Source organism: Cavia porcellus, unplaced genomic scaffold (genome assembly GCF_034190915.1).
Source record: "Cavia porcellus strain 051 isolate PalLab524CR breed Dunkin Hartley unplaced genomic scaffold, mCavPor4.1 scaffold_18, whole genome shotgun sequence".
NCBI lineage: Eukaryota > Metazoa > Chordata > Mammalia > Rodentia > Caviidae > Cavia > Cavia porcellus.
In genome coordinates, this window is record NW_026947501.1 from 10,475,168 (window position 1) to 10,501,650 (window position 26,483).

The following is a 26,483-nucleotide window of genomic DNA, read 5'->3' on the forward strand; positions in this document are numbered from 1 at the left end:
GGGAGCCTGTCCAGCCAGCACCTCCCCTGTGCTGACTGCGCGAGCCTTAACACAGTCCCTGAGGTGTGAATGGCGTGTAGTGTAGAGGTGGGTTAGCAGACAGACAGACTCAGGTAAGCTACGCCTCCCGGGAGAGCTGGCCACGTTTCCATGAGGCGTTTCTCTACCTGTCTGTGTCCATCAGCTGGAGCTGATGGATGGCTGCTGTGAGGACCTGTGTGCATCCTATGTGACATGTCCTTTATTATACCTGACACCATGTACTCAGTCAGGAGATGTTAGTGATCATTACAGATAATACTCTTATAAACTGAGAAATTATTAAATAATCAGTCAGAAAGAGCAAGGAAGGGCCAACAGACTGACTCAAGGTCGTTGGTTTTCTACTCTTTACTTGGGCTAAGTGCCAAAAACAACTGAGCTGTGAGATCAGAAGCTCAGGGATGTGGCCTGAACCTGTGTATTTTTTTTCTCTTCCCCTTTTTAAATTACCCCCAGGAGATTTACCGTACTTGAAAACAAATCTCGTGGTATCGATCTAAGAATTTGCTCCCTAGATGTTCTCATAAAGAATGGCAAACTTGCCTTTGGAGGCCATGTCTATTGAAATTAGGAATATTATTTTCAAATACTAATTAAAATGGAAAGTTTCAATAGATATTATTTTTAAATAATAAGTTAAGTGACAATCATCCGAAAGGGTGATTATGGGAGATGGACACACGTAGGCCAGAACCAGGACGTTTTCAAGAAATAGATCTTTGTTTGTGGGAGCAAGAGTTTAGTGCTTCTGCTGCTCCGGAACAGAAATTGATTGCTCCAGTGTGTTTTGAGCTTGCAGACCTGGAATCCTCTGGCAGAGGCCGACTGGAGGGAGCGCTGTTCTCGTTCCCACCCCCAGTAGTTAATGGCAAAGAGGCCGAGCGAGAGGGTGGAGATCACACAGAGAAGGATGCTCGAGTTAGTCACCTCTCAGCTCTTCCTATTCTCATGCCATTTTCCCAAGTTTCTCTAGTAGTGGTTTTTATGTTTTCAAAATTGTAACAAAATACACATAATAGGAAACTTACATGTTAACAAGTCGGTGACATTCAGTATATTCACGTTGTTGTACAGCCATCTGCACTGTCCATGCACAGAACTTCATTTCATCCGCTGAACCCTGCCTGCTTTCGACGCTGATCCCTCTTCTCTTCCCTCAGCCCTTGGTAGCCATCGTCCTACTTTCTGTCTCTATGAATTGGACAACTATAAGTACCTCAGACAGTTGTCCTTTTTTCTAATAGTATTTTGGTTACAACAGGGGAAAATTTTAGTAGGAACCAAAGATGGAGAAATAATTGAAGTTGGTGAAAAAAATGCTGCTTCCAACATTCTGATTGATGGACACATGGAGGGGGAGATCTGGGGCCTTGCCACACACCCCTCCAAGGACATCTTCATCTCTGCCAGCAACGATGGCACCGCCCGGATCTGGGACCTGGCCGACAAGGTGAGGGGCCCCTGCCCACCTCAGAGCTCACACGTGGCCTTGCAGCGGCAGGAGCCAAGGAAGGAGTGGGTCGCTGTCAAGTTAGAGATACGGCCGGGAGAGAGCCAGCCACATGTCAACAGTTGAGTGAGGAGGCCTAATAGGGCAAGAAGCCCCCGCTGTCCAGTCTGTCTTTCACTCATCTGTGTACTCAACTACCAAGTTTCGTAGTACAGAAATAATCTCATTGAACCCATAAAGCCTAAATAATTAATTATGAAGTGTCAAGTGTTCCCACACAGGTCAATGTGTTTCCATCAAAATCCCAAGGTTTCCCTTAGGGTATGGTAAAAATTTTAAAGTTCACTTGAGATAAAAATGTAAAATAGCAAAATAGTATAGGGAGGAAAAATGTTAACGAAGCCTAAAGTTTCATCTAGTCTAAAACCAAAAAGTTTTAATAATTAAAATACTCAATTTTATTTCAAAATGGGTAGTAAATGTTTTAGTCATATTTTTAGGGTAAGGGTCAAAGAATAGACATGCAAACCCACACATGGTTGCTGTGCTCCTAAATTAGCTAAATTTTTTTATCAACAGCTATCATTTAACCAAACACCTACTGCTACTTCATGACGTTGTTGTTAATGTTGAGATGAGAAAACTGGGACGGAACTGACCTGACCCCCGCCAGTCAGTGACGGAGCTAAGACTCAGAATTTGAGCTAGCAGACGCTGATCCTTAATTCTTGCCCTTAAGCAGGAGGTTGGCCGTGTACAGCTCAAGGGCCAAGTCGCTTTAGCCATGCTGATTTGTGTGTGCGTTGCTTTTGTACTACGAGAGTTATGACAGAATCCATGTGACCTTCCTAACCAAGTTTTCATAGTTGTCAAAGCCAGCCCTGAAACATGATGTCCCCAAGCTTCTGTAATCACAAGGTTCTGCCCACCTTCGCTCTGGGCAGCCTGAGGTGTGCTGGTCTACCACAGCAGCAAGGGCAGCTGACTGCCCTCTGGGAGCCGGTCTTCCCGGGAGCAGCTGAGGAGACCTGGGCTTAGGTGACTTTCTTTGTGTCAATGTAGAAGCTGCTCAACAAGGTAAACCTAGGCCATGCAGCCAGGTGTGCAGCCTACAGCCCTGATGGGGAGATGGTGGCCATTGGTATGAAGAATGGCGAGTTTGTCATCTTGTTGGTGAACAGCTTGAAAATTTGGGGGAAAAAACGAGACCGAAAATCTGCCATCCAAGATATCAGGTACATAAATAGGGAATCTGGGCAGGGAGGAGACAAGTGGGTCCCGTTCCAAGGGGCCATGACTAGGATAAGGAACTTGGGTCAGTTTCTTAAGTCAGCTGTGAAAGGCTACCCCTCACATGTTCGATTTTTTGCTAATTTCCCCAACAGCGTAATAAAAGTACTTGTAAAATGTCATCTTATACAAGGCTGCACCCAGCCATTTCCTTCTGTGGGATTTGACACAGACTGTTGAATTCCACGGGTGAGGGGAGAAGCTAATTGTGTGTGAGTCACACGAGGTCTCAGTGTCTTTGGGCCTGCAAGGCCTTCAGGAGCGGCCTTGGTGCCTGGCCAGCCCCAGACTGCCTCCTCATGGAACCTGCTCTTGGATTGCTTTTTCTAGAATCAGCCCAGACAACCGATTCTTAGCTGTTGGTTCTTCTGAGCACACAGTTGACTTCTACGACCTCACTCAGGGAACAAGTCTGAACCGCATTGGCTACTGCAAAGACATCCCAAGCTTTGTCATTCAGATGGATTTTTCTGCGGATAGTAAATATATTCAGGTATGCATAGGTTTCATTTCTATCAAAGGCAATCAATAATATTATCTTGTATTACTTGAGTACTTTAGTCTCCCTTCAAAGCTTCATAATTTCTAGTTTTCTGGGGCCGCACGAGGCTATTCCCCGCCACCCTTGAGATGGTCTCACTATGCAGTTCAGAATGGCCTTGACCTCACGATGTAGCTAACTTCGAGTTTGTGACAATCTTCCTGCCCCTTGAGTGCTGGGATTACAGGCGTGTGCCACCGTGCCCAGCGGACTATGCCTCTCTTACTCAGTTCACTTCCGAATTTTGCCAGCCAGTGTGGCCCCTTCAGATTTGGAACCTGCACGCCAGACAGTGGGCTTGGATTGAGTCCATCTTTGGGTCTCTAGGGAGCCAGTCTATGCGGGGGTGTGGAGATGACTCTATCTCAACCTTGGGCCGGAAGCCAACAATAAAGAGACTTCTCCAGCCCTCAACAGAATTGCTCATCTGTGAGCTTAGAGCTGAGTATTCACTGTGAGGGAGAAAGAATGCATTCCTCCATTCATGAAATAATTCCTGAACCAGCACTGTGCTAAGGTTTTGGATGAACAAAACCGGCTTGGTTCCTCCTGCAGCTTGCTCTATGATGGAGAAGGCAAGCATTCAACAATCACAAAATACAATTATGATTACAAATTGTGATTGCATGGAGAAGGCAAAATACAAGGTGCTGGGGAGTATTTACAAAGCGCTGAGTAGAGATTTGGTTCCTGTCTGAGCAACTGGTATTTAAGCTGCGGGCTGTGGGCTGTGTAGGCGTTAGCTAACAAAGCGGGGCGGGAAGGACAGTTTTAGCCATCTGCATGAAACGCCTGAGGGGGAAAAGAACTGGAGTTACTCCAGGAACGGGACAGCCAGGGTGCTTGGGCAGAGGCACTGTGGGGCGAGGGCGAGTCAGCGTACGGGCAGCTGCCATCTTGCAGCTCAGAGCTGAGCTGAAGTCTGGAGCAAAGTCATAGGGATCCGGAGGCAAGGCCTAGGGTCTGGCAAACAGCACCCAAAAGGACTGAGTTGCTACATGGACTCCCTTCTACTTGCAGGTGTCAACAGGAACCTACAAACGCCAGGTTCATGAGGTGCCCCTGGGGAAGCAGGTAACCGAAGCCGTGGTCATTGAGAAGATCACCTGGGCTTCCTGGACAAGGTGACTGAAGCAAATGTATCTTGAAGAAGGAACAGGGAGTCTGCTGTCCCAGGCTCTGTGGTGGCTCTGAGATGGCCAGGGCTTGAAGCACACAAATTGTGGTGGTGGTGGTGGTGTTTGCCTCGTGGGAGTGAAGTGGGGAAGCTGTTGGCAAAGGTTTAGCCCGATGGCTTGATCTGATCTGGGCTTCTGAAATGTAAAGTCCCGTCTTTTAATATAATCACTTGTACAAGTCCCTAACGCCATCTGTCAAGTTCAGAAGAAACCATCTCCCAGCTTCTGAGCATGCTAAGTGTGCCGTGAAGCCCCCAGTCTCCAGGGGAAGGGAGTGGGAAGCCTAGGACTGCTGACCATCAGATTAAGCAGTGATGCCTGGCCAGATCAAGAGATGAGACTCACCAAGCCTTGAATCTGAAGAACCTTTTTCCTTCTTCCCGTACATGTGTCCAAGAGGACTATGAGGAAGAGGGAATCAAAGATAGGGTAACCTTTCTTTCTGGAGAATTAGAGGATCGAGGCAGAGGAGGTCAGTATGATCTGGTACAAATGTATGGAGGAGGAGGGGATGGATGTGTCCATGACCAAATGGCCACCTGACCACACTGAATTAGCGGAAATCCCTGTCTCCCGTTCGCCCATGGGAGAAGATGGCTGACCATAGGAAAGTTCCTCACACTTCCTAACACGGCTTTCTTTGGAACAGCACCCTGGGAGACGAGGTCATTGGAATCTGGCCACGAAATGCAGACAAGGCTGATGTCAACTGCGCATGTGTGACCCATGCTGGCCTGAATATTGTCACAGGAGACGATTTTGGGCTGGTGAAGCTCTTTGATTTTCCATGCACAGAAAAATTTGTAAGTTTGCCCGAGTAAGATCCCTACACTGCCTCCAGGCTTTCTCCTTTTCTGCAGTATGGAAGGAATAGTGGCCACAGCTAGATGGCCCTCTGGAAGACACAAGAATCTTTTCCTAGCCCCGTGGAGATCTGACAGTGACTAATGTTTTCATCTCTTTCTGGAAGGTCAGACAAGGGAGGACAGAGTGTCGACAAAATAGCCACGAGCTGGGCAAGGACGGGAGGTGGAAAGCTAGCTCACTGTGTCCACCCTGAATGAGAGTCCCTAGTGCAAAACAGCCTCCGGGAGGGGATGAGTCCTGAAGTACTCAAGTTCTGTGGTTACTGGGAAAAGCAGTCTCTCAGCTATCTCCATTTGTTTCCACTTACAGGCCAAACATAAGCGATACTTTGGTCACTCTGCTCATGTGACGAATATTCGTTTCTCTTATGATGACAAGTACGTGGTTAGCACTGGTGGAGACGACTGCAGGTAGTAACCTGATGATTCTGATTCTGACTTCTCAGGCCTGGCCTGCTCTCCTGCCCCATTTCAGGGACCCTCCAGGTCAGGCTGTCATGGACAGGGGTAGGGCTGATGCGAACAGTCAGGGGGAAGTCCTGGGACTCTTAATGCACGCAAGGACTTTCCAAGCAGAAGGTATTAAGTTTCTGGTGATTCTCAACCTACATTTTGGCGAATGTTTCCAATAGAGCTGTCCTGAGATTGGCGAGGAATTAGTAGCAGCTATTCTGAGCATTGTTGGGGGAAGGAAAGGGGGTAGGAGACTCAAGATGGTTGGTTTTAGGTGCTCTCGACAACCATGAGCATCATTAAGAATAATGAAGTTAGAATGGAAATTCGTTCTAGCTCCTAGGTGATTGCTAGTGTCCTTAAGATGCGTAATTAATCCTACAGCTAAGAAAATTTTTAAATATTACTAGTACTGAGCCTTAGATTACCCTAAAAAAATAAATAAAACAAGCAGGGCAAGTGCTAGCCCAGTTTGACATACATAAGATCACGTAAGAAACAATGCAATGAGTTCCAGCACTGGTTGGTAGGAGACTCTCAACCAGCTTATTTAGACCACAAACAGGCAGCTTTTGACTTTAATGTGAAATCAGCAATTATTCTGTGTAAGGCAAGACCAAGAAGCCACAGTTAGAACTTTGAACCAAGGGCATCTCTTAGTCTGGAGGGACAGTTCTAGGTCATTCTCAGTGTCTCTACATTTGATGTCACTGAAATGCTTTATTGCAGCATAAATGTTGGTTTCAGTTCAGCCCAAGGTGAGGAATACAGAAATAGCTGCCTTCTGATACTTTTGGTTAGGTTGTGGGAAAGGCAGCTATAGAAAATGAGCTAAAAGCATCGTTGGAGAACTCAGCACTAAGGACGCTTTCTGATGCCCTGGTGGGGAGTGCCCTGTGTCAGCCTGCTGTGCCAACTGCTGCTGGCACTTAAAACCCTTGAGATAGTACTGACAGCAGTTCATCGTGAAATGTGAACAGCTGTTCGAGGTGCTTTGGCCAAACCGTGAATAAGGTAGAAATGGAGCCCTAAGGGGGAGACACAAGGTGACTGGTTTACTACAGAGGACTATAATCTTGAAGATGCAGGGCACAGAGGCTTTTGGAGACATGGAAGTGTTTCACAATCCCTGGCTCTGTGCTAAACTCGCAGGCTGTCGGACTCAAGTGGTGCTGTTAAAAGCTTTCTGATAGTAGAGTGTGAAGTCAAACTGCCCAAAGCCCTCCTGACCATTCAGCACATACAAGCTCCTGGAAGAGCCAAACTACACAAAAATTAAAGACTTTTAAAGAGAGTAGACCTTAAAGTGGTGTGGCAAGATCCCTAGTTTACATTTGGAAATAAAAATGTATCACCTGACCTTGATTTACAGGCACTTACCAAGATTTTTGGCCATTTGACAAAGGTATAATATGCAGCCATGCAAAAATGACTGCTTTGTTCTGTTTTTCAGTGTGTTTGTGTGGCGATGTCTGTAAGCACCAGGACGCTCTTCTGATGCTGCTGCTGCTACTGTCACCCCAGCAAGCGCTGAGGCCACCTTGCCCCAGCTGCGGGGAAATACCTACCGTGCTGCAGGGACGCACATACTCCAAGCGCTGGTGACGTTTTTGTGTATGACTGCTCCCGTGATCTGGACTCTTGGAAGAAGGTAAAGTTCTAAAATGTTAACAATACTTGCCTGTTTCTGACACTAAAAACTATACATGCGTTCTACATTGAGGAAGAAGTCCTATCTGATGATGTAGCCCACTGACAAAATTTAAAGCCTCAGTTACTCTAACCAGTATGTAGCTTTTAATTTGCATCAAAACTTTTCCAAAAGATGTTTTGCTATTGTTTCTATGTATTTCAAGAATGTTCATTTTTACAAATAAGTTGAACAATAACTTGCATTACATGCACCAGAAGTACAAGAAATACAGCTGTTCTTTAATTTAGCTTTCAAAACCAAATGAGCCATGTATAAACAAGTTGAGAAACTTAATTTTTAAATGTTTCATTTGCAGTTTTATATCCATTAAGTGCCTTTCAGAGTTTCCAGTTGTGTAGGCTGCTATTTCACCTCCACAAATTATCTCCTTTCTGCATATGGTGCTAAAACTTCCAAACTGAGGGGGCTACAGGACCCTTAGCTAATTCACAGTCTTGTCACCTGTGTCCTGGGTTCATGTCAAGCCTTTCTGAATAAGAGAAATCAGTTACCTGCTTGGGTAAACATGATGGTAAGGAAGTTGAGCGGCAAAGGAACTTAAGTTTGGCAGGGAGTAGAATGGATTTTCATTGTGTTAGTGCCAAACCTGCAAAAACCCAAAACAGAATTCAAACAGAAGCAAACCACTACTACAAAACAGAAGAAACGGACAACTACATCCAAGATGGATGTGTTGATTTATCTTGCTAAATCTTAAAATTAAGGTGATCCGAGACTACACCTTGGCATACCACCCCCAAAGTGGGGTTGATTTGACTTCTTTAATTTGTATCAGGTCAACTATGTAAGTCTACATTTAAAACAAACAAAAAATCCCCGGGGGAACCAATTCCTAAACGCAAGGAATATTTAATAAACCAAAAGTATAAAACTAAATGATTTAGCTTTCAGTACCTGAGTAAAGTTGTGTAATAGACGACAACTTGAACACTATTACACCATGCCAGCCCCAAAGCCCCTCAAGTCATACATGTAGTGACCACTGACCGTGGAATGGGAAGACTAGTGAGCGAACTGTGGCTCTGAGGACAGATGCCCACTAGTCCTCCTCGTCAGTGCACTGAAATTCTGAAACTTGAGTTCAAAGTTACCAGCTTTGAGAAAAGGTGAAACGAAGCATTTTCAATTAAAGAATAAACACCACAGAAGTGCTTCAGCATTCTAAATAAATTACTCATTAAGCTCTTTTTATATGCCAATTTATTAATGCCTTACATTGATCCACTAACAGATTGTTGGGCCTGCAGTAGAGTCCCCATGGAGTCCTAATTCTGTTTTCTGTAGCTATGTGACTGGTGATGCTGAGTGATAACCATGTCTGCCTATACTGTACTAGCCACCTTTCTTTTTGACTGGACCTTACACTGAAATAACCATCTGGCTGAACAACGAACTAACTGATCAATGATGTATATAACTACATATATTTAAAAGAGCAATAGTGTCTGTGTGTTAAGAATACTTCTTAATCTTATTTGTAAACATTTATATGGTATAATTTTATGTATATTCATAAACCCTGCACTGTACTCTGTTAAATATTGGTGCATGAATTTATTTTCAGTCATCAAATTATAAAATTTAAAAACATTTTGGTATGTGTCAAATAAATTTGTTTACATAAACATGAGAACGTGTTCTTTGATTTTTGTTTTCTGAAACCCTTCCTGAAACCTCACTGCCTGACCGTCTGTCCTCTGTCCTCTTTAATCTGCTACACCTTCATGAAAGCAAAACACCAAACACATCCTTAACTCTATAAGCTTTATTGATACTTTGCTTTTACAGTTCACAATGCATTCCACAGATTTAGTTCAATACAGCTTAAACCACAATGGTATAAGTCTTCAGTTTATATTTCTTGCATAACAATGTTTGATATTTGCAAACAATATTTTTGGAAGCATTAGATTCAGTCCATAGATCAAGTCCGTGATAAAATTAACTACAATAAGTTTGTGCAATGAAGTTTGTACTGGAGTTCGATGTGGCATTGTTTCATGGTGAAAACAGATGGTAATGTTCCTAGAAAATACTTCCTCTTTCTAGCTTATGTGTTTTGTAACTACACATGAATAACCAATGACTGAAGTATCAAGCATGATAGGGCAGTTGGGAGGTAAACGTCTAAGCTTTGTGAAACTATACAGAGATATAGATCATCTATATTTACTTATATTGGCAATTAATATAACAGTAAAATTCACAAAACACCTAGAACATACCAGAAAGGCAGGCGCTTTTATGCCTGCCTTAGTGCTATGATCGTGTCTAAACATCATTTCAGAAAACCTGCATCTACACAGACCAGACAGTGCACAAACTGTGGAAAGGGCTGTTTGTCAGCTCCACCTTCTCTGCGACTTCCCGGAATACAGCAAGACTACCTGCGACAAGTGTAATATACAGCTTTCTCAGATCATGTTTTATTCACCAGTGCCTCATACAGGAAAACATGATTACAATTTAAATCCATACATAGCAGCTTACAATACTTAAAATGATAAACACATGGCAGTCAAGACAGGTAATTTTTCCTCAAACAGTGCATTGCTAAAAATAAAGATTGGTGAACCGGCACTGCGACGTCCAAGTGTCATTCTTCCCTGGCCCTCCCCCATGTAATCAAACGAGTACCCCCTTTCTGGGTGAACAGTGTTCACTGTTTAGGGCCTTTTCATTCAGCTTTGCGCTTCAATCCTGGGATTTTTGCTTGGATTCTACAAATGAAAAGAAAGTAAAAAATATCAATGAAAATACTGTTATTTTTGTTTTTTGATTCGTAAAAAAACGCCATCGTTCAAGAACTATGTTACTATTTAGCATATACAAGAAATGAAGTCCTAAATGTGCCAAATTATGCACTATAATTTCATCTTTATCTCAGAAATTAGATTTAAACACCATAAAACTAAACGGTGATCCAAATGTTAATAATCTTTTGCCAACATCTGATGCTCTGATGGAGATTATTCATTATGCCTGAAATATGAAAATACTGCACTAGCATACTTCATTCTTCGTTGGAAAAAGTTGCAGATTAACTTACTTAGCCATGGCATCTTTAACATTCTTATTTGCGAGTCCCAAATAATGGTCTATTTGTGGCTGAAAGAAAGGAAATGAATTTATTAGAAAATTAACATTGCTAAAGAATCTTACAGAACATTGTATGCCAAGAAATTACAATATTAGGACTGTATTTCTCATTTACATGGCTTTGAAGCAAGCACTGTCTTCTAAAGTCAGCAATTAAATTACCTGATGTCGTTCATAAATAACAGGGACGCTGAAGAGTGAAATCAGAGCTGAAAAAGGAAATACAAATCTTTTTTTAAAAAGTTGTGACTTAGATAATGAATATTAACCTACTGATGACACTCAAGCTAACAGCCAGGCAGTAGTATATCCCTAGTGAATGAATACCAGGATCTCCTGAGTGTCTGCTGAGGATCCACTCTAGAGGAATGGGTTAAGGAACTATGCCTCGCTTCAGATCATCACACTGGTGCTTTGTTGTTGTTTTAAAATACAACCATCTTAGGTCAGATCTACCACTTTACAATGAAGCAGGGTCTTTCATTTTCTGGTTTATCACTGTTAGCTGGAGCAGTCTTCAGGAACTAAAGTAGCATTTCAATAAACTGAGATTCACTATCAGCTATTTAAGAGATCACAACTTCAAATTTACATAATTTTTTTTACAATATAAGAAACATACTACACTAAAATGTTTCTAAGTCCCCCACATAAATCATGTTCTATAATTTTTCATTTCCACTGTTTTATAGACTTACCCAAAATCAGTAGTGTCAGACCATTGAACAAGGCACCAACATAAGTAAATACCCACATCAACACTGCAAACTATAAGAAATCATAAAGAGTATTTAGGTAAAGTCAAACATCCGCCAAAGAGTAATCAATCAAATGCAAATCTACTAGAGACATATACCTTAAGAACTGAGTAAAATAATTCAGTTACTTAGTTACCAGTCTTAATTCAAAATTTCAGAATCTGGACTAAGCCAGTCAAGGGACCTGCTCATTTTCTTAAAACCACCACAAAATACATAGATGACCTGTTTCTTTTGAGGCTGGAGAACATGTCAAAGGTGCACCTTACTCCAAGCTCTAGCTTTTAAATGGGAAGACGGAAAAGGGATTATGAGAATTATTAATCTTAAAGTACTAACAAAAGTGCTTGCAGACATCCTGAGGTCTAAATCAGTATCTCTGGCATGGCAGGTACTTCCTCCCCATTTTACTGGATCTATCAGTTGCTACCTGTCCAACGTTCTGTGACCATCACCATGACAAACACAGACACTGAAGCACAGAGAGGCTTTTAATAACTTGCCCAACATCAGATTATAGCAACCTACGTTTCGATATCCCCTCCAGGGGCTCCAGATGGTAACGCATGCCCTAAACACCCCTATTTTATGCCTGGCTTAAATTTGAGTTTTTAAAAAAATTATTAAATGAAGCAGTTTGGGAAAATCTTTGCATCTAAAAAGTGATTTCACTTTGAAGTCTTTTTTCTTTTCCTCTCCATGCTTTATTCATGAATGGTTAGATTTCAAAATTTTTTTCCAGTTATAAAACTTCATGACATCATACAATACGAAGGCTCAATGCCATGTTGAGCAGTTCGTGAAGACTTCTTAGCGTAGATAAACCTGCGTTTATCCAATATGCCTTATCCCTCACAGTTGTTTCTTTCCTAATTTGAAGTCTTTCTATGTCTGGCAATTACTCTGATCTATTTGGTAGGTAGCAAACATCACTGTGATGCAACCAACCACAGTAATTATTTACGTGGACAGTGATACAGCACAAATGAGAGCAGAGTAAGAGCTCTGTTATCTAAAGAGGAATCAGCAAACTCTCTTGTTAAACTGCTGGACAGTGAGCACTTTAGGCTTTACGGGCCTCTATCTCATTCTTCCTGACTTGTTTCCATTTTTTACAAACTTTTAAGAAAATACAAGCCACTATTCTTAGCTCCCAGGTTACCCAAAATCTGGCCATGGGCTAAACAGGCAGTAGCTTCTTAAGCCTTGATTTAAAAGCATATCTTTCTTCGTATATTTATTTGTATAATAAAATGTGGCTGAACTGACTATTATGAGCTGGCTATTAAAGCCTTAAAGTGTTTAAATTCTAGTAAGCACACTTACTGCAGATTAACAAAACCCTTTGGATTCCTCCATAAACTTTCAGTTCTATGAACAGTGACATTCTGAGCATCCCTTCAAACAAATATTACACCGATTTTATCTTCCTAACTCAACTATCAGGAGACCCTGGCAAGACAGAATGATGCCTACCACATCAGGTCTTTAAAAGAAAACTGATGAGCCTTGGAGTTTGGTCACTTCTTTGAGTACATTTGAAAGTTATAAGCGCCTTAGGAACGGATATGTATTTGTATAGCATTTTATAACACTTTTATTTTCCCTTATCATTCCCATCAATATCCTTTTCCCTCATCCCAGATCCCTTTCCCATCTCTACAAAGTCTACCTCCTTGTCATTTCCTTTTTTAAAAGCTCTCCATAGAAAACTGTAAAACATAAGAATGATCAAAAATAAAAAGCAAACGCATAGGAACTCGTTCTGTAAAGGTGCTCTTTTTCTGCAAAGGTAGTAATACACTACTATCATTTTAGCAAAGAGCAAAGAGTGATTTTTTTTTTTTTCAATAAGTGTCAGGAAAGAATCCTGTTTATACAGTACCCTTCCTCAGCAGAAACAAATGGTATGTACCCCAACATAACACTGACGCTAAGAAAAGTCTTAAGTAAATTCTCACGTAGTAGCACCAGAGTTCATCAAGGCAGCTTTCTGGTACGTTATCAGAATGTGCACCTGAACTAGCAAGAGCTTCATACTCATCACCTTTGCATAAGGTGAAGCGCCAGACACCCTGCCATTTCTGTTCGTCTGTTCGTTTGTTTGTTTATTTTGCCTCCATGGATTTTGAGACCTAATGCCCATGCTAACGATGAACAACTGTCATTTATTTGGAGAAGTCACCAAGCAGCTTTTATGGAGTTCTGAGCTCCCCAAAATACTCAACTGAGTATGATTTCCCAATTCTTTCAAAAGTTTATTAATTCTTCAAGAGAAAGTCTAGAAAACCACAACTGTCAGGCAAGTCTTTTATCCTCCATTATTGTGTAACAAATACTGGGTATTGTGCTACACATCTGTAATCCCAACTACTCAGGAAGCAGAGACCACCCTAGCCATTAGCAAGACCTGTCTCCAGAAAACAAAACCAAAACCAAAAAACCCCCGAAACAACCCAAACCCAAAAGGCTGGGGAATGTAACTCAGCAGTAGAACTCTTGCCTAGCATGCATGAGCTTTGGGTTCAATTCCCACAGACTGAGAGGAAAGGAGAAAAGGAAAGGAAAGAATGCAAGCTTAAGAAACCTTATAATTTGTTTTAGTTTGTTTTTAAATAGAATGACTCTTCTCTCAAGGAAAACATTACAGGAAGACAGAAAGATAGGGCAAACATGGCTATCAGACAGTGATAAGCTCTCCTCCATCAAGCTTCGTTAGGCCTGGTTTGAAGGCATCTCCCCCAAACCCAAGTCTTCGGACAGCTCTTTCCTCAGCCAGCTCCTCCCCACAAACCTGGTAAATGCTCTCGTGCCTTTTGCTCAATGACTTTTCACCCGTGCTTTCCCCTAGCAGTCAAGTACCACTTTAATGAAGAGGTTTCATTTAGGCCATGTGAAGAAAATTCTGCTGCAGTTAACTCAGAAATGTCCTTGTTTTCTCTTGAAGCTAATTAATCAACATGCTAAACAACATAACCACAATCTTTACACACTGACATTAGATCACTTCAAAACATTACTGCAGAATAAATCACTAAATGCAATTATTCTATTCAAAAGACAGGACATGAGAAAATTATTTAACCTTGATCATTAGTAACTCAGGTTCCAAGTTTAAGGGGGACACATAGCTGAACATATCTACTGGCTTAAAGGCCAAACTATTTGTTTACAGAAAGCATTTTAAGCACTTAAACCTATTACAACCAGATTAAAGACTTTTTCTCTGAGTCTACAGTCCTAATCATCCTACTGGTATGATACTCATCGTCTAGAGTGTATCTCCTTAAATACAAACGGCAAGTCCTAGGTGAAGGAAAAGCACTATATAATTTCAGTGCTTAGGGCTCAAGAGGCATGACCGTGTTTCACAGCTTGTTTCAAGTTAATCAGAACTGCGGGTGATTATAAGGCAAGACTCAAAAGCGGAAGAAAAATTTCACAAGTTACCAACCAAACACTAAGGAGTTTCAGAATACTCCAAGAAAGAGTCCAAGATATGACATTTTTTTCTGTATAAATCACATAAAAACTAAACTACATATTACACCCTTAACACGAAGTAGAAAACCATCAGGTACAAAATGCATTAGATAATCTTTATTCTTTTTTGTTGTTGTTGTTGTTACTGATACTGGGAATCGAACTCACAATCTTGTGCTTGCCAGGCAGACACTGGGCTGCTGAGCTGTATCACCAGCAATCTTTTTTTAACACTTAGAATTTCCTTTAATTTTTTCACTTTTAATCTTTATGATTTCCAAAAGTGAATTTTGTAATTTATTTTCCTATTAAAAAAGAACAGTCCCTTCCCCCACTCTAAATGTGACTGAATGCTAAATTTTAAAGCATGAAGTTTATAGTAATGTGCTTTTACTACATCTTTACCACTTATCTAAGTACAGAAAAACAGAATTTTATACTCTTAACTCTTGATATTAAGTTTTGAAATGTCATAAATGAAAAGCAAAATAAACTTACCTTCAGAGAATCAACTAAATCATCAACCAAGAAGAGGCGCCTAAGTTCTTTTATGGTGCAGTTCACATGCCCAAGAGCAGAATTACTGTATTTCTGAACCAATTCCTCAGATATAGCAACTTTAGATTCCAAGTATGCCCTAGAAACAAATCATAACCATCACTGATTGGAGTGATTTGCTCCCATAATGTCAACCAGCAACAATATATCTATAAAAGAAAGAGGTAATAAAAAATCCTACTGTAAAAGCCTATTGTTTCTCCATGAAGCATAATATAAAAACTCTCCAAGCAAGGGGCAGCACTGTCAGCTGACTGCCACAGGAAAACTGTGTGCTTTGACGCCAGGCCAGTCCGCAGCCTGCTCCTTACTTGGCTACGTAACTTTGCAATGTTAGTCTTCATTCCCCCTTTATTTTCTCATTTATAAAAGAGATTACGTGAGGATTCAATGAATAAAGTGCTTAATATAATAGTGCACGAAGAATCACTCAATCAGTGACACTCGATTATAGGTTTGGTGTTTTGAAAGCTGCCTGTCACGGTGCCCAAGCTTTCCTACTGAGCTCCTCTTTATGTATACATCACCCACACTCCATCTAATCTGCATTTTAGCTCCAAGATACTAAACACTGGACTATAAAATGGCTGCTAAAAGCAACTGCATCCACCAAAACATAGTATTTACTTATACCACATCTAGATTCCCTAATTTATACTGACATGGCTGAAATTTTAAAATTGAAGATAACTACCAGGGACAGATGAGGGGGTGTTGTCCAAGTCTATAGGAATGACAGAAACTGTTTCATTAGTTGTTATTTCAAAGAAGCCACTTCATCTTGGAAGGTGGAGCCAAATCGCAAGTGCTGAACGCTCTGTCCTGCCTGTTGAGAGGGCTCCACACCCGGGCCCTCCTTCCTGATCACTTCCTCCAGCTGCGGACACCAGGCTCAGACACTGGAACAGCCTTCTATACAGACAGCTCCTTGTCTAGTTTTCTCTCTTCCGTACTCAAATATGTCTCGTTTTTACTTACAATGCCATTACTCTAAATTTATTACTTATAAACTACTTTCTGAGTATGCAAACTAGCCTCAGATGTATCTCCAGCCTAATCTACTTTATAAACCAATGCCAGATTAGCTTTAGTTGAGTGATCCAGAGACTGCTGTCTATAATGAACTCAGGTGGGACTTAGGGGACTTGCCTAGCTATGTAATTTTTTTTTCCTTTGGGTACCAGGGATCGAACTCACAACCTTGCACTTGCCAGGCAGGTGCTTAGGCCACTGAACTAAGTCCCTGGCCCAGCTATGTAATCTTGCAAAAGGCATGTAACTTCTGATTCAGGGTTCAGGCTCATTAATTAGAGAAACATTCATATAGAAAACAATCAAGAGAACATTTCAAAGGGATAGTACAATAGGAAAGGAATTCTAAAATCATTCTGGGTCAGCATTAGAGAAGCCTTCTTGAAAAAGCTGAGTTTTGAGCCTAATAAGAATTATGATATATTAGAACATCTTAGCAATTAATGATAACAGCATGACAATGGGCACGAAACCTCAGAGGGATAAATAAGAGATAAAGTTATTTGGACTTCATCCTATGACGAACAGAAGTCCTCTGGACCTAAAAATATAAAAATGGTATTTTAGAAAAATTAATCTGAGGCCATCTCTAACAGTGGAGGTAATATGAGGAAACCAGAAGTCAATCTGTCACCTGGAGCTGAGCCAGGGTAGGCAGACAAAGGGCCAGACAGTCTTTAGGCCCGGACACCCCTGGACAGTCTTTAGGCCTTCTTCACAACTGCTGCAGTCTGCACTCTGCTGCTGTAACCTGAAATCCGCTAAATGAGCAAGCACTGTGGTCCAGCAAAACTGTGGACAACGCAGTTCACAGCCTCCTGCTCTAAACTAAGGAATAAACAGGAAACAAAATGTAGTGATCCTTTCACATGAAATGAAAACAAGGAGAACACTAGAAGCTAGCATGACAGTAGTGGTGTCACCGACAGAAATTAAGTTTGAGAGGGGCTGGGGGTTTAGCTCAGCGGCATGAGCACCTGCCTTGCAAGCAGGCAGTCGTGAGCTCGATCCCCGGTACCAATTAAAAAAAAAAAAAAACTTGAAAAACAAAGACATTACGTTTCAGGGAAAAATAATTTAAAGACAATCTGAATTATTAGTTGTCAGGGGCTGGGTAGGGAAATGCCTGCTAAGTGGGAATTTTTCTTTGATGAAATGAAAATGTAATACACTTAAAAAACCACTAAGTTTTACAGTATTTGAGTTAATCTCAACAAAACTGGGCAAAAATGCTGTTGAGCAGTGTCTCAATAGCAAATTCACATAAACTGCTAGTGTATTCTTGTGGCAGCAAAGGCAAAAATTAATACTTGCAGACAAGGAGACACTGAAATAAAGCTCTCTAAAAAGAAAAATAATGCCTTGGGAAATGAAAAGAAAAAATTGGAAAAGAAATGGTAAGAAGGGGTAGGAAAAAAGATGTAACATCAGATAACACTATCAGGAAACATAAAAAGTAAGCATGAAAACGTAATTCATCACTACAGCAGAATGACGTATCCATTATCTACTCCTAATAAATCAGCATTCCTAACAGTAGTACAGAGTAAGCTAACAAATGATATATAAACCCAAAGTAGAAATAAAGAGCAAAATAAAAGAGAACAGGACTCAGGGAGAGAACTGCTCTGTCCTGTAAATGGGAAGGCAGCCGAGAGGAACTCAAGAGTCAGGACGCGTCACGCACACACACCGACTCCCACAGTAAGTGTGACCAGTGCACACTGCAAGCACACTCATTTTAAAGACCCTTAAAACGTCTTACCTGAATGGGTGGCCTTCCTCTGATTTCTGGATAGCTTGGATCACACCTTTATATATCCTAAAGCTGATAGTGACAGAGAGCAGAGCCAAAGCAATGTAGGCTGTTACACTCACAATGCTAAATACTGTCAACGACAGCAGCAAGAACAAGCTGGCTCCGAACACCACTCCAGTCTTCTTGATGTCTCTCCAGTAGAGGAGGTCAACAACTACAGGAAGAAGGGAGAAATCGAACTTAGCACATTATCCTACCATTTGAATTTAACAGTTCACATTGGTTACACCTACGGAAATAAAAGCCTATTTAGATAAAGTAAAAACCTAAACTGTTAAAGGCTAATTTTGTGAGCTATATTTTAAGCCCATTCTCAATTGTGTATTAAAATAATGTTACATCCGTCTTTATTTTTTACTACAAAATGTTTTTCATTCGACTCTCTATTTCCTGCATCATTCTGGATGTAAAATTATGTCTCAAGCTCAGCAGACTGCTAGCCCACAACGGATTACTGCAAGCCATCAAGCATTTTCTTATTCATACATGATATACATTCAAATAACAGGAAATGTTAACAATTGCTAAAATAAGATACGCTTGAGTAACAAAAACTGCAGAAAACCAATTCAAGAAAACATTAAGAGCCTGAAACTTTATTTTTAAAAAATATACATCTGAGATTTACAGTTCTGCTTTTAAGAACAGGGAGAACTTTAAAATTGTAACTTAGCTTGACTATTACTAACAGAAAAAGATAAAACAGATAAGTCTTCAGATAACTGAAATGCTTCCTTCCTCTAGGAATACAAAAGTTAAATATCTAGAGGCAAAATGACAAAGAAAAACTAAAGGTATTACCCTATTACGTAACGTTTATTAACAGTCAGAGTCAGATAAAGCGTAACTGCAAGTCAGCTCATGGTTCTTGGTCACAGGGCCACTCTGAGAATCAAATAACCCAAAGGCCTGTGATCGCAGGAACAGTTTATGCTCAGCCCTAAGAGAACTCTGCAGTGTGCCAAAGGGCTCTTCAATTCACAGGCTGGATATAATTCATCTCTCCCTGGATTGTGAATAATTGGAAGGAAAAATTTTTATAGTAAAATAAATATATATTCAAATAGAAATTTAATTTAATTTTAATTTAAAATAGAAATTGTTAATTTGAAGATAAAGGAGGTGATATTTGGTTTTGAGCCCAACATCTCAGACATGTATGACCTTTCTTTACCATCAGAGGTACTTCTATAGGAAAAACTATATGTAAACTGAGAAGTGTTAGATATTATTACAAAGTCATTAATTCCTGCCAGTGTATAAGTACTGATTAAATATTGTCTCATATTATTCTCCAAAAGTAATTGTTTGATAATTTAACATTCCCTATATATTTTAGATTTTTAAAGAATTTCTAGACTCTTAATTTCAAGTCTTCTCCAACTTGTTACAAACCTCATAAAATATCTAAATCAATTTTGATTTATGCAACTGATGGTTTGTATACAAACAATATACTAGCAAACCTAAGGGCAGACCAGAACTTTAGTCTTGTCATAACATTATCAATAGTTATATTCAGTAGACAGTAAGCAATGTTAATTCAGCAGACACTGAAGGGATACTGTTCATGAAACTCAACTTTGCAGAATGAGTTAGAAAATATGAAAATAAAGAAATGAAATTTGCTTTAAGGCCCTCTCCAACTTAAAAACACTACAACCCTAAAAAAGATACAGAAATAACCCAGTAAGGTTTCCTATGATAAGAACTCAGAAGTGAATTAAAAAAAAAAATCTGGGACAACTTTTAAAAGACTGAACTACAAATAAAAACTGAGCTGAATCTTTAAGAATGAGCAAGATCTAGGAAAGCTGAAGGTGTAGGCCTTACTATATTTCTTTTTGCTAGCACTAGCTCTAATAATTATCATTTTTTCCTTGCAGTGGCTCCATAACTTAGCTTTGTGTCACCTTAAGCAAATCTTTAAACCCATCTATACTTGAGCTTCTTCACCTATAAGATGTATTTTAAAAAAAAGAATCCCATTGAGATGTGATTATATAAAATAATGAATTAAGATTTTTCATTAATAAGCTCTTAATACAGTGTAGAGCATAATACATTCTTACTATCAGGACTGTTATTTGTTTTGTTATTAGGTAAGACACACTTCAAATATATTTTTATATAAATTCTTTATAAAAATGTCTGGTCCTTAAAGTGCATGAAAAACATTTGTTAATCTTCAAAATCACTATCGATGAGGAACTAAAGTAAAGGCAAGAATATTCACTATCTCCTACCATTATTAAAAACTACTGGCTATCAAAGTAGTAACTTTAGACTTCAGAGGTATATACTGTATAAAATAAGTTAGTATTATTAAAAGAAATTGCTACCAGAAGCTATTCAAAGCAGCCAATCAATGTGTTTTACATGTATGAGCAGGAACAAAACTGGAACTAGGGTTCGAGAGACCCAATTCCCAATACTGGCTCTGCAACTATGTGGCTTTGGATGTGACTGCAACCTCTATGAACTCTAACTTTATCATTAGTAAAAGATATTAATCATCTAACCTCTTTATACCTTTCAAAACTAGTAAGACTCATAGTACAACGTCATACACAAGTGCTACATTCAAATTCACATCAACACATTGGAATCTCTGGGAATTTACTACCGGTATTAATCTGTACCAAGTATACTTTTAAAATATCCCTTTTCCTTTTTAGCTTTAGATTTTGGGGGGAGAAGGAGGGTTTTAAAAAGTCTAAAAAGCTTTCTAAGTCTGACAGATGCTTTAGCAATGTTTTCCAGGTCACTGATTTACATTCTCCGATCTCCACACCTTCATTTTCTGTGCCAACATTTACTGGAAATTCACACTGTTTATAGCCTATTTTATTTCAATTATTAAAGCCAAATGAAAGGCAGGCTTTCGACAAGTGAAGCCCAGCTCTTTATGACTGGACTCAAAACTTCATTATAATTAGAAAGTGAAAGAATGTGGATATGAATTCTTCCTATTAATAAAACTCAAACCTGCTATGTATGCTATCAGATTGAAGTTCAAAATATTACACATCTGCATGTATAAAAAATAGGCAGAGTGTAAGCAGATAATTATTACATGTGAGGTAAATAACAAAGGCCAAGAATAAACACTCAGTAAAATTGTAAGATGGGTTAATAAGGGACACACACTTTAATGTGAACATTTAACTACAGTTAGAGCTCTGTTCCGATATGTAACAGATACTTTCCAGAGTAGAAAATTGTAACTGATCAAGTTGCTAAAAGCTATGTAAATTTAATTACATAAAAAGACACCTGAAGTGATACGGAGTACTACAAAAAGAGTGAGCACAGTGTGGGCTGACTGTAAAGTCTGAAAGGGCATCTATTGAGCAGAGTTCCTACTTCTGGGTAGTAGGTTTTCTGTGAGTTTTATTTGCTTCTTTATTCTCTTCTGTGCTATGTGAAATCATCCCTCTCTAATGACAAGCACGGATTACAATTACAACTGAAAGATCTTTACTCCTTTCTGTTATATTCAATGTTACGGGGAGGGGGGCGGCGCGGGGACCCTGTGAGTGTGGTTTTCCCAGGAGGCTTTCCTACTGGAAAAGAATGTACTGTCTGCTAGCTTACTAAATACTTGGACCCAGCTGACAGTTAAAATTTTACTAAGTTGAAAATTCCAAATGTTTTGAGTTGAATTAAGTCAATTTCCCTAAATCTGAGAAAAATAGAAGTTATATGTAAGATTCAGCAGGATTCAATTATCACAACCTAAAATAAATTTAACTACATAAAAGAACAATAAAATCTAACTAGTTCCTTAGGAATACAATCTTTTCAATAAATGGAAGAACTCTGGAAATCATACAGGCAAGCCAATCATACATGCACTGCATGAAAATCTCTCAAAACAGACATCATTATAGACATGTTGAAACACCCCTTGGAATTTGCGGCAGAATCAAGTTCTGAAAGACAAACAAAACAAACTGGCAAAAGAGATTAAATAGCCAGGTAAGACAAAATGAGTATGTTCTACAGTACGAAGGTCTGAGATGCAATCTATACTGCTAACCAAAGGCACTGTGGAAAGTATTTCAGTTTTTTTATTTTGTAAAGGGGTTTAATGGATTGTTAATGAAGCTACAAGGATTAAAAAATTCTGAATTTCTAATAAACAGTGTTGTTATCTAAGTTGTTACTTGCCAATAATATTCCTGTTCTCATAGAGTCCTTAAGGTTTTAATAAAAAAGATTTTGGAAGATTAAATTTATCCAACATCTCAACAAAAGAGGAAGAGAAGAGAACATTCCTAACCTGATAAACAGCATCTATATGGTGTAGAAGAGTGAAATCTTTCACCCACAAATAGGAAGACAAGTATCCTTTCCTGCAACTTTTACCACAATATCGTCCTGGAGGTATACATAGGACAGTTAGGCAAGAAAAATAAAGAAATGGCATCTAGACTGGAAAGGAAGAATTTAAACCATCTCTATTTGCAGATATAGTCTAATCTTACATACAGAGAAATCCCTAAAGAATCTGCAAGATCAACGCACAAAAATCAATTGTATTTCTATACACGAACAATGAACATGAATTTAACTAATGCCACTTATATTTGCATAAAAAATTAATAAAGTATTGGAGCTGCAGGTATAGACAAGTGGTAGATGGCTTGTCTTGCATGCACAAGGCCCTGGGTTTAGTACCCAGAACAATAAATTGTTAAAACATACAGGATTTATAAATTGACAACTCACTGTTGGATGAAATTAAAGATGACAAATGGAAAGATATTTCATATTTATGGATTGGAAGACTTAAGTTGGAAATATTCTTTATAGTGATTTACAATATAAGCCCTATCAAGTCCTAGCTGTCTTTTAGCTGATTCTGATGAAAACGAGACGAATACAGAATAATCTACACAATCTTGAAAAAGAACAGTTGAAGATTTGGATTTCTATTTCAAAATGTCCTACAATGCTATAATAATCAAGATAATAGACAAAAGGAAGGCAGGACAGAACAAAGGAGTACAGAAACAAACTGCTCATATCTATGACCAAGTGATTTCAAAAACGTGCTGTGACAATTGGTGCTGTGATCAAATGGTGCTAGGACAAAGAATTATACAACTGCAAAAGACACTGGGCTTGTCTTTACATGCGAAAATTAACTGAGACCAGATCAAAGATATAAAGTTAAGAACTTGAACTATAAATTTTTTTACAATGCCAGGGATTTAGCTCAGCAGCATAAGTGCCTGCCTGGCAAGTGTGAGGTCATGAGTTCAATCCTCGGTACCCCCCCGCCCCAAAAGTGTCAACTAAAATTTTTACAAGAAAAACAAGTGTAAACCTTCAAGGTTTTGGTTTAGGCAGTATTTTTTAGATGATATAAAAAACAGATCTCTTAATATTAAGAACTTCTGCACTTAAAGGACACCATCGAGAAATGAAAAAGCTGAGCGTGGTGGCACATCTGCGATCCCTGTACTCTGGGAGGCCGAGGCAGACAGCTCACGATTTCAAGCCCAATCTAAGCAACTTCGTGAGACCTTGTCTGGTAAGAAGGGTCTGGGCTATGGGAACGGGAAAGGAAAGAAGGGAAGCAAACCAAGTCCAGGGGCACACGAGGACTCTACCGACTAGGAGATTCAGGTAGGGGGAGCTCCAGTTCAAAGCCAGATGAGCAACTTACAGGACCTTGTCTCAAAATGTAAAAATAAAATTTAAAAAGGGTTGAGAATGTAGCTCCATGGTAGAGCACAAGCTGGCATGCATGAGGCTCTGGGTTCAATCCCTAGGACAGAAGAAGGAAGGAAGGAAGGAAGGAAGGAAGGAAGGAAGGAGTGTGCAAAAGGAAACACGTAAAATGGTAAAATTAGTAGAATAGTACATTTATAAATCATGTGTCTGATAAGGAGTTTGTACTTAGTATATAGAACTTTTACAACTCAACAGTAAGACAAAGATGGACAAAGGATTTAAATACACATTTTCCCAAAACTACACAAACAGCCACTAAACACATGAAAAGATGCTAAACTTCATTTTGTCATTAGAGAAATGCAAGCCAATACCACAACGTGATAGTCATTAGGATGGCTGTAATAAAAAAGATGGACAATACAAAGTGTTGGCAAAGAATGAACTCACCACTGTGCTGGTAGGAACACTGAACAAGGCTGCTGTGCAGAACCACTTGACAGTTCCTCATCATGTCCTAGCAATTTCACTTCTAAGAATTTCTACCCCAGAGACCAGAAAACCTATGTCCACATGAAGATTTGTACATAAATATTACAGTATTATTCGAAACTCCAAAGCTGTCCAAAGAGAGACAGCTCAAATATCTATTAACTGAAGCACTGATAAACAAAAAAAGGTATAGTTATGTAATGGAATACAGTATTAGTGGGCCACAAAAAGGAACGATATGTAGCATGGACAAACCTTGAAAACATTATGTTAAGTGAACAAAGTGAGTCACCAAAGGCAATAGTTTGATTCTGTATGGATGACCTGTCTAGAATATGCAGTTGTATACAGACAAAATGATTAACGTCAGGATTGGGGAAAGAAAGAATAATGTGCATGGGTTTTTTGTTTTGTTTTTGCAGAGATGAAATTGTTCTAAACAACTGTGCCAATATACTAAACAAAAAAATCAATGACACGTACACTGAAACACACAAGTAAACAAAAAAACCTGAGTTTAATGTCAGTTTTTCTAACAAACTTTTAAAAAACATATGATTATCTTATGACCGACTACATCCCCAGAGCTAAGCACAAAACCACAAACTAAAATTTCAATAAATACTGTCTGACTGGCTAGAATATATACTTTATACCAGCTCAATTATAACTAACTTACTCAAAAAGGTTTCTATACTTTGGGCATTTAAACTATTTGCTGACACCTACATTTATGCTGTAACAAAAGTCGGTGTTTCCAGATAAATTATAAAACTGCAAACAATGTTCTGTATGATTGTTTCCCCTTACTAAATATGAAGGACTGATGACTGCTTTCTGTTTTTATACTCTTACTATTTGCTTTACTATTGTTTCCTACACTGCTGAAGTAGTAGCCAGATTATTCCAGGGACAGAAATATGTATTATCTAGAAAGCACAGTATTTTTAAATTAAAGGTCTCTTAGAGGCTGTGTGTGAGACTAGGTGGTAGAGCATTTGACTGGCATGTATAAGCACTGTAAAAGACTAAATAATACAAATACAAATAAAAGAACCAGAGTTACCAAAATGCTAATTTTGGATTTCTCTGTAACTTTATTGAGTTTTGTTTATACATGAAGCAATCTAGTAGGTTCTTTAATTTTCATTAGCCAAAATTAAGATAACTTTGTATGAGGAAAGCATAATTTATCTATCATGGATAATCAGATCTCCTTCAAAACTGAACAATGTCAGTCAAGTAAAGTACTGTAGCATGATTCTGGCCTCAACTTTACTCCTATAAAATACTCACAAAACAATCTTTTAAAAGTTTGAGATTAATTTAGCAATATTTTCTTCTTATAACTGCAGGGAATGTTTATGGATTACTAAAATAATGCTATCAGCTTTAATAAATTAACTTATAAAAAATTAAAGACTACAGGATCTGCTCCCCATAATCCTTGCCTGTTTTCAAAATAAAAACTGTGAAAAACATTTTCATTGTACTTTGCATAAAGCAATAGCACTTCTGTCAACTAAAATTTTAATCTGAAATGATGCAGTAAGCTGCAATTTTTTTCTTTAAAATAAAATGTTCTGGCCTAAGGCAAGGGAAGAACAGTTGCCCACGTACTTGGTAATCATAAACTGTCATATGCCATAGCTAAGAATAGTGTCAGCCCACATGCCTTACGTGCAGAAGTCATCCTATTACATCTTGCCTCAAAGCATACTCTTACTGAAGCTCTTCCTGGAATAGCTTGCTCAAATTAAGTTTTAGTTTGAAGTCATGGCTGGGGGAGAAAAACGAACTAGTTAGTCCTAAAAATGCTAGAAGTTTGGCAGAAAAACAGCCCTTATTTTGAAGCATAATAAAGTGTAAGTTTTCTTCAATAAAATCAAATGAAGAATGAGAAAGGCAATTACAAAAGAAGTTAATATATACATAAATTAGGATTATATTAAGATTCAATTATTTTTCACCAACACAATCTTCACAAATAACTACGTTATTAGGAACTTCTAATCAAATTCTT

The 26,483-nt window shown here is 39.1% G+C and overlaps 2 protein-coding genes across 10 annotated transcripts in view; one reads left to right on the forward strand and one right to left on the reverse strand.

Moving 5' to 3' along the window:
• Nucleotides 1-8,397, forward strand: part of Eml6 (EMAP like 6) — a 316,759-nt gene extending 308,362 nt beyond the window's left edge. For all 6 annotated transcript variants that reach the window (XM_063229384.1, XM_063229383.1, XM_063229386.1 and 3 more), the window contains 7 exons: nucleotides 1,304-1,492; nucleotides 2,555-2,727; nucleotides 3,113-3,275; nucleotides 4,344-4,447; nucleotides 5,151-5,304; nucleotides 5,678-5,778; nucleotides 7,274-8,397. In XM_063229384.1, the coding sequence (XP_063085454.1) occupies nucleotides 1,304-1,492; nucleotides 2,555-2,727; nucleotides 3,113-3,275; nucleotides 4,344-4,447; nucleotides 5,151-5,304; nucleotides 5,678-5,778; nucleotides 7,274-7,298 (909 nt within the window). In that variant the 3' untranslated portion in view covers nucleotides 7,299-8,397. The remainder of the gene's footprint in view (nucleotides 1-1,303; nucleotides 1,493-2,554; nucleotides 2,728-3,112; nucleotides 3,276-4,343; nucleotides 4,448-5,150; nucleotides 5,305-5,677; nucleotides 5,779-7,273) is intronic.
• An 887-nt stretch (nucleotides 8,398-9,284) lies between these two features.
• The window catches only part of Rtn4 (reticulon 4), a 58,262-nt gene continuing 41,063 nt past the window's right edge, over nucleotides 9,285-26,483 (reverse strand). For all 4 annotated transcript variants that reach the window (XM_063229398.1, XM_063229397.1, XM_023564114.2 and 1 more), the window contains 6 exons: nucleotides 18,230-18,437; nucleotides 15,373-15,511; nucleotides 11,332-11,401; nucleotides 10,796-10,842; nucleotides 10,584-10,642; nucleotides 9,285-10,254 (listed from right to left, as the gene is read on the reverse strand). In XM_063229398.1, coding sequence (XP_063085468.1) covers nucleotides 10,212-10,254; nucleotides 10,584-10,642; nucleotides 10,796-10,842; nucleotides 11,332-11,401; nucleotides 15,373-15,511; nucleotides 18,230-18,437 — 566 coding nt within the window. In that variant the 3' untranslated portion in view covers nucleotides 9,285-10,211. The remainder of the gene's footprint in view (nucleotides 10,255-10,583; nucleotides 10,643-10,795; nucleotides 10,843-11,331; nucleotides 11,402-15,372; nucleotides 15,512-18,229; nucleotides 18,438-26,483) is intronic.